We start from the raw sequence: 9159 nt of genomic DNA, 5'->3' as shown, positions 1-9159 counted from the left end.
GCCCCCAGGCCTTGTGTTTGACATGTCTGCCCTAGGTCCTCATCAGATTTATCTGCATATAAACACTTCTATGTCAGAAAATTAAAATCCTGGGCCAGTCTCAATGTGTGATATCTCATTTTCTTTATACCAAATTTCAGTGGGGATAGTGGTTGTAGCAACCTAGCTAAAGAAAAGAAAGCTTATTTCCATCCATTCTTCCTGCCTGTCTTCCTGCTTTTCACTTTATCATAGTATTTAGCTATTTATCACTTGAGTGTGATAATTTTCAGAAATCTTTAACCCCATTTTTCTTTCAGAGAAATGTGGAGATTTTAAAAAAATTGTCTTAATATGTGTATGTATTATCACAGTACATATTTAAAATTATAGTCAAATCACCCAAAAATGCTTCTACTCCAAATTTTCAGATACAATCCATTAAAATCGCCGAGATCTTGAGAAATTGCACACTTACAAGATTTCAATCATTCTCACACATAATTGGGAGAAGGAGGGCATGCCCTAATATTCCTAAAGTTCATATTGCAAGATTTGTGCCAGCTAAATATTTATGTTGAGTGTATTGCTTATTTTATATTGTTCTTTGACTTTTTTCCCTTTCTCCTGCAGAGATTAAGCATTATCACATTTTTGCAAAGGTACTTATGAACTCCACAATAAGTCTGCCGTATATATATATAGAATGGCTTCCTGTGAGCTTGGAGAAATGTTTTATTTCCGCAGTCTTATGTCCCTTAGTGGCATTACTGGCAGTTCCTCTTTGGATTCTCTTCTATGTCTACCTATCTGTTTTTATTGTCCTGGTCTATGAGATGTCTAGTAAAGCTAAAGAAGAGGCCCAAAGAAGCTACTATTTTATTTTGGGACATCTTTGGGACTACTTTGGAAGAATATGGCATGGTAAGAAATATTTATTCTTCTGGGTTTGCTTGTTCTGGGAAAAGGCTCCTATTTTGATGTTTATATTTTCCACCAGACACTTCATAAATTCATTGAAATATGAATATTGGGACTGTAGTTCAGATAATTCTGCTTTAAGTTCTGTAAACTATATCTATATTTAAATATTAAATTTAAATGACTTACTAATTAGATGATCTACTGCATTAACTAGTTTCTATTGTCCTGAGACACTGCTTCAGCAAAACAGTAATCATTACTAAAAATATTTGGCACAATACATCTGGTATTAATTACATGTTATTCAGGAGATCTTTGTCTGTGTATTCTGATTTAATTAAATGATAATTATGGGGTACTGACTTGTTTATTTACAGTAAAAATGTAGGTACTTATATTATCTATACAGTATATGCTTTTTTATAAGAACATACTCATGTGAACAGCTTTCTCCTCTGCTACTGATCAAATGGAAACTTGCAGAATTAATGCTTGCTGCATTAGATCAGGGATCTCCAACACCAAGTCCATGGACTGGCATTGGGCTGCAGTATCCCAGCAACCATGCCATGCAAATAAGCAAAGCCCCATCTGTGGGAGGCAGGCAGCACATGAAACCATGCCCTCTCCGGTCTGCAGAAAAACCTTTCTCCAACGGAACCAGTCCCTGGTGCCCAAAAGATTGGGGGCCACAGCATTAGAGCCAAATATGCATTGGGAGACAAAATACACAGCCCACCACAATACAAAAGTAAGTCCTGTCATACATCAAAGGATTATCTGAAATGGCTGCCAGAATACTGACACCCTAGGAATGATGATAGGTCACAAACCCTCATTTACATTCAGAAAACAGCTGTCTAAAGTCAAAGACAAAATACAGAAGGAAGACAACAGCAACATAGTACACAAAATCAATTGCTACAACTGTAACCAATTCTATGTGGGACAAACAGGAAGGCGATTGAAAACAAGGGTTCATGAGAACATCAACTAGCAATTAAACAGCACAACCAAAAATCCCTGACCTCAAACCACATTGATAATAAAAACCAGTTTGATTAGGAAGGAACAAACATCATTGGGCAAGCCAATACCCGCCACTTGAATTTATTGAAGCTTGATATTCTACCAAAGGAGTAATTAGCAAGTATATTGATTTAGATCCAGCATCTGAATATGTAAGAAACCAGACCATTTGAGCGTCCAATCAACAAGAGAACCAATCAGCTGCTCAGAATTTAAATATAGCTCCAAATGAACAACCAATCACAACACCAACTGACCACACTGGCACACAAGATATATATAAACCAGGGGTGTCAAACTGCCGGCCCGCAGGCCGGACGCATCACAAGGAAACCATGCCCACCCCATTTCTGGCAATGGGGAAAAAGCTCCGATATATCGCACGATGTCATGTGATGTCGCAAGTTTGACATGTTTGATGTAAGCTAAAGAGGAATAGGACAAGAAAATCCTGCTGATGTTGTTCCCTAGTCTGGTAACAAAATGTTCAGAAACTAAATTGAAACAAGTTTCAAGACCAAACCACTGCCAAAATCAAAAACCCAAGCTACAATTAGTTTCTCTTATTTCAAAATGTATTCGGAGATCCTGGTCCTTGAACTGTATCACTATTGCCTTCAGAATATCATATTATCCTATAATATATTACCGCTCAGTTTCAATATTAATATTAAGGACAATTTCACTTCTTGATTTTAATCACACAGTGATTTTATATATTGTATTAACTATTTTACCATTAGCAATTGTTCCATAGTTTTATATCATATAAAACTATGTAGGACTATATATCATATGGTCCTACAATCAGCAAGATGTTTATGTTGGATTTGTCACCCAGCTGGCTTCTGTGCCTAAGTAGGAACAACTCTATGCTGGTACAAAATCCTCAAAAGTACATAAAAAAGATACACACCACACAATCTAAAAAGTGCACAAAAAATCCCAATAACATAAACACACATGCGTGCGCGCACACACACACACACACACACGTATGCTATCACAATGCAATGCTATTGCTATTGCTATACCACTTCGCAGTGCTTTACAGCATTCTGTAAGCTGTTTACAGAGTCTGCATATTGTCCTCTATTTACTGACCTTGGAAGGACAGAAAGCTGAGTCAATCTTGAGCCGTTCAGAATCGAACTGCTGAACTGCTGCTGGAAGTCAGCAGTCAGCAGAAGTAGACTGCAGTATTGCATTCTAACCACTGCACCACCACGACTCTTACACACACACACACACACACACACACACACCTCTATCCCTAACAAATTTAATTAACATTAACATCTTATCACTGTCTCTTAAGATAAAGAATTCTTCATTCCATATCTCACCCTTGTCTATTAATACATATCAAAATCTTGAATTCTCCTTATTAATCAGCAAAAATCTAATAAGTTATTATGTATTTTAATAAAATAGAAAATAAAACAGAAGTCGTTAGAGACAGTTATTTGGCAAGTGAAAGTATTTTGGGGCATTAAAACTCACAGTACACAATTTAATAATTCCATCAGATAATATAATATTGTGCTTATTTTAGTAGGACTAAAGACTACAGTGGTGTAATCATCACTTTGGAACCTCTTGGTATAATAAAGTTTTATGATGCATTTGATTATATGAATGACAATATTCTGTTCTGTTTTGTATTAAAAACAGGTTATGAATTACATGGAGTAGAAAATCTACCAGAAGGACCAGGCCTTATTATTTATTATCATGCTGCACTTCCTATAGATTATATTTTCTTTCTAGCAAGGATCTTTTTCCTGAAGAACAAACTGTGTTGCTATACAGTGGTTGATCATTTTGTCTTTAAGTTGCCAGGTGATATACACTTTATTTGTATCATTGCTTTTATAGATATATAGTCTGTGTAAAGAAGCTGCTTCATTTTATTCTAAAACTTATTAGTTTTGGCTGAAAGTATTGTGGGATTTGGTATAAACGTGAATGACTGTTTGAGGATCGTCTCACAGGGATATTTTCTTACTGGTAGAGCCGCATTTATAGAGTTCTCTTTGACTGAAGTATCACTGGCTCCAGGTTGCTCTGTTTCACAGAATCCAAAGAAATGCCTGAATACTCAGGCAGGCATCGGATAACAGCTGATTTGGATGGCCTTTAAAGTTTTATTGTTGTTGTTGTTGTTGTTGTTGTTTATGGGGATTTTAATATTGTTTTCGATTCTTCTTGCACATTGCTCTGAGCAGGTTCAGGAGAAAAAGTAATATGAAAATAGAATAAATATTAATGCAGGGGAGTTTCAGTTCAGGAATCACAACACATCACCCAACAGATCTCTGCAAAGTGATATATTTTCACACCAAGGAAGCAACTGAGGCTATGAAAATGATTTGTTTTGTTATCTTGGAAGAAAGAAGACATCAAATTTGACTTGATAAAGCAATTCAGATGGTGTCAGATTACTCTTAGGTCAATGCTAAGCAGTGCTTTTTTTGTAAAAGAAAAAGGTGCCGGAACTCACACATGTAATACAACCCGCCTTGCCTATCCTACAAGGTTCCATCCAAAAAAGGTGCCGGAACTCCGTTCTGAGCATTCTATGACAAAAAAAGCCCTGATGCTAAGGGTCAGGGGTTGGGGTTCCTCTCAACCTTCTACCTGCCTGATAGCTACGGAATTGCTCCCAATATAGGCTCTTCAGCATCTTCACTGAAGCCATAACTTTTGCATAGGCCAGTATTGAGTCTTTTCTTGGCTGTCTCTGTCAGCACATAGTAAAGATCTCTATATACATGTCTACACACATATATAATTATATTATAACACATTATATATCACTATATTTTATTTGGTTATACTTTTCTATAATGTAATGGTTTGAAATTTTTAGGGAAGGGGAAATTTTACAACAGATTACCACATCTGAAGAGTTCTACTATCTAGTTCTTAATGTCCTCTAAATCTACTTTGCAGAATTACTTTACAATGCAATCCAGCAAAATAGCTCATGTTATCAGAAACTGAAATATAATACTTGTTGCTATTTATTAATAACAAAATAAAAGGCACTACTCAAAATGAAAACAATTCAATTTGAAATAAAACAAGTCTTGGAGCTTATTTTTGGTAATATTGTAATATTGCATTAATGCTGGCTAGTTAAAAGATGTTGACAACCACTGACAAAGTTAAGAAAATAAATTAATACTGTTGATTGCTTTATTTCAGAAATGAATAAAATGCCAGCATTTAGTCTTTCAAAAAAAATTTACTTTCTTATTACATTGTTCAGCTTTCTGTTCTCAACAAGATTTCTAATTTTATTTTTTTATTTGTTTTATTTCTTTCTTTCAGGCTTAAAAATGCTTGGCAAGAATCTGAAAATGATAACTGGTTCAAAGGAAGAATGTCTTCATGCCCTGAAGAATGGTGATTGGGTGGCTATTTCACCAGGAGGAACACGAGAAGCCATCTTTAGTGATGAAACCTATAAAATTTTATGGGGTAAACGCACAGGTTTCGCAAAAGTTGCTTTAGAAGCAAGAGTGGTAAGTCCTATCAAATACATAGCAATGGCAATGACACATAGATATATACTGATTCACAGTGCTTTTAAGAACCCTCTAAGTGGTTTACAGATTTAGCTTATTGCCCCAACTATCTGGATTCTCATTTTACTGATTTTGGAAGGATGGAAGGCTGAGTCATTCTTGACCCAGTCAGAACTGAACTCCTGGCAGTGAGCAGAGTTAGCCTGCAATGCTGCATTCTAACCACTGCACCGCCACTCTCATACATGGACAAAACACAGTGTATCTTCCACAACTTCCATCAGATTCCATTTTTATTAATTCCATGACAGTTGTCTTATTATTTAATTTGTATCTCACCTTTATTACTTTTACAAATAACTCAATGCAGTGAACATATCCAACACATCTCATCCCCTCAACCACAATCCTGTGAGGTGTGTTGGGCTAAGAGAGTATGAGTGACCCAAAGTCATCTATTGGCTTTCATGGCTAAGGTAGAACTTGAACTCACAGTCTCCTGCTTTCTAGATTAGTGTTTTAACCACTAGACCAAACTATCTTTAGAGTCAGGTGGCATCTAAATCAAATTAATAAATAAATATTCTATAGAATGTGCCTTTCTTGTGCATTATCATTCTGTTTGTAATGTAGTTCTAACACACAACTCCATATAAATCACAAATGTTTGGGAGGATGATAAATTATGACTGGGAAGTTCCTAGTTCAAGACTACCATCAGCCATGGAAAGCCACAAAGTGACTTTGAGTCAGTTATTATCTTTCAGCAACTCTATCTTATAAGGTTGTTTTCATAGAGAGAATCAAAGGAGGGGGTGCTATATATGTCACTTTAGGTTCCTGGCAGAAAGATGAGATGTACATCTAATAACTTTGTAAATAAAGAACATGAAGAAGTTGTTACAGTAATTAGGAACAAGCTATATTTTTACAATCAAAGCACATGTTCTTCAAATTGCCATTTGTTTTACTGAAATATTTTAAATACATGAGGTTGATATTTGCTTCCTTGCTTCTTTTCCCTAGCCCATAATTCCAATGTTTACAGAGAATAGTCGGGAGGGGTATAGGATACTTGGAAAAATAAGTAAGTTAAACATACTATATATTTTCTAAAGTTCTAATCTGTTGGGGTTTTTTTGGAAAAAAAAAACCTATGTCAATGTTCCCAAACACTCAAATAAGCAAATAGTATTTGTTCTGTAGTGTTCCAGCACAGGACCGACATAGTGATTTTTCAAAAAGATGAACTTTTCTACTGAGCAAGTTTTACTAATGGCTTTGTTTGTTTTTTTGTTTGTTTGTTTAGTATATCCACCCATCTCAAATGCAAGTAACTCTGGTTGGTGTACCCCAAGACTGAAGAAATAAATATCTAAAATCATAATCAATATCCTTTCCTTATTATCAACAAAAATTAAAACATTAGTATCCATTTATTTTTTTAATTTAGCCCTCCATCTCACAAGCAAGTGACTTGTGCAATTCTAATAAAAAAATAAAAAACAATAAAGAAAAACAAATAAATAACAGACAAAGGGCTGTTAGTACAGTAATAGTGGAATCATATCACAAGTTCTCCCATCCTCTGAGATCCAAATTTATTGGTACATCGCAACATATACATAATATTTTCAATTTTATTCCACTTGACCAGCTTTTTTTCCTGCTTGTAAATCTTATTTTACTGGAAAACTGCAAGATTTTAGATTGTGTTTTTTTGCAGCATGAGAACCCAAATTTTAAATAGCTTATGATTTGAAATATGCTCACTAAGTAAGGCAGGGGAAGCCTGCAGAACATACTTCTTAGAATTTTTTTTAGTTCTTTAGCAACATAGCTACTCAAGTTATCTGTGTAGTAAACTAACAAGGTGTGTTAGTAGCTATGGTCATGTTGGATGCATACTTTGCTTCTCTCTCTGTGTGTGTGTGTGGGTGGGTGCTTGTGTGAAGATGTAATTTAGGACGGGTGATATGTATTGCCAGCTTACGGTAAATGAATCTGTGTCTGTGTGTATAAGTGAGAATCCATTAAGGTGAATGCTTTTGTGAGTGTGTCTGTTTCAACTTCTGCTTGTGTAAAAATTTTATTTTTATGTGTATACTATGAAGCATAGCATTCCACTCTGGTCACGTGACCAGGAGAGAGGAAATAGGGAAGTTTAAACTGGAGCAATCAGAAGCTCTCCAAGGAATAACTCAACTTCCTATCTCCAAGGACTGCACTGGTGGATTTTTCCCCAAACCTTTTTCTCCCAGAAAATGGACAACCTCCGAATTCGAATGGCCTGAATAGGTCCAATCCATTTTACAACTCTTTCTTTTGTTAACTTTACCCATCATCATAATGTTGGTTTTATTCTCTTATGGTTTGAGAATTAATGTATTGATACACAGATAGCCGTAAGTCCCCCTTTATTTATTTCTGACATTCCAGTTTAAAAAAATAATAAAAACAAAAAGAAATGCTTTTATATACACTGTTATATTGTATGCTGAACATAGAATGATACAGAAGGTTGATTTAATATGTGTCATCATGATATAATAAGGTCTAAGACATTGATAATTTAGGAGCTACTGTAATTTTAAAATATTTTTATTGAAGGAATTTTTAATGAAGTAGAAACCATAAAAGACAGTAAAACCATAAAATCATATAATTTAACTTCAGAATACTGTTTATCTGAACCCAACCTTGAAAACGGTCTTATATATTTAATATGCAACCTAATTTTCTCATCATATAGAACCAATAAAAGACTTATACGAATATGTTCGATGGCCACTAGTTATTTTGTATGGAGGGTTTCCAGTGAAATGGCGTACACATATTGGACAGCCCATACCATATGATCCAAACATAACTGTTGAAGATCTGGTGGAAAAGGTAAACCGATCTATATTTGAGCGTCATGATAGAATCAGCTCATTAAACAAAAGCATTCAGGAATCAAGAGAAATTTACATGTGTGTTTTCTTCTTTTAATAGGTACAAAACAGTTTACAGAATTTAATAGAAAAATATCAAAAACAACCAGGAAGTATAAGAAGAGGTCTGTTGGCACGGTTTCATAACAAGAAAAATGAATAATTGCAATGAAAAAACTTTATAACAATGACAGCCTTATCCTTACTGTAATTCTATATTTTCATGCATTATTGAAATATTGCTACTCTTATAATAATAATAATAAACCTTTATTGTCAAAGTACAACATGTGTACATTGAGATTAGCTGAGCCTCCCCCCGTGCTCTCTCCCCCCAACACACAGTGACAACAAACCCTCCATCCTACCACACCATGTGAACCAAACTACACCACACACCGGCCTCCCAAGTCAATTCTGCATAAGATTACATCCCATTTAAAAGCCTAACAGCCCACGGATAAAAGCTATTTTTCAGCCTGTTGCTACGGCTGGCTATATTCCTATATCTCCTATATCTCCTCATGTGCCTGATGGAACAATTGATGTTTCCAAGGTTTATTGAGGGTTTTTCTGGCAAGTAGAGGAAAGAGGAAATGGCCTTGAAAGACAAAAAGAAATGCTGCTGCCAAGACAATGTTCAGATGAAAGGGTCCTGATCCCACGTCAAGAAAATAACTTGAAAAAATATTTGTTTCATTAAAATGATTTTAAAATTATTAAAAGTTGTTAAATAATATTTTCTTTAATTGTAGTATTTT

At 35.0% G+C, this 9159-nt stretch overlaps 1 protein-coding gene across 1 annotated transcript; it reads left to right on the top strand.

Moving 5' to 3' along the window:
• Positions 1-647: 647 nt before the first annotated feature.
• On the top strand, positions 648-8561 carry LOC310638727 (DGAT1/2-independent enzyme synthesizing storage lipids-like; the record flags this gene model as incomplete). Its single annotated transcript, XM_083360015.1, has 6 exons — positions 648-903; positions 3607-3774; positions 5269-5462; positions 6492-6552; positions 8218-8357; positions 8460-8561. 6 exons carry the CDS (start codon positions 648-650, stop codon positions 8559-8561), a joined length of 921 nt encoding a protein of 306 aa, XP_083216141.1.
• Positions 8562-9159: the final 598 nt, after the last annotated feature.

The sequence above is a fragment of the Vipera ursinii genome (genome assembly GCF_947247035.1).
Source record: "Vipera ursinii genome assembly, chromosome: 3".
In the NCBI taxonomy this organism is placed as follows: domain Eukaryota; kingdom Metazoa; phylum Chordata; class Lepidosauria; order Squamata; family Viperidae; genus Vipera; species Vipera ursinii.
The sequence above is the reverse complement of the archived record's forward strand: the minus strand, read 5'-3'. Positions and strand labels throughout refer to the sequence as shown.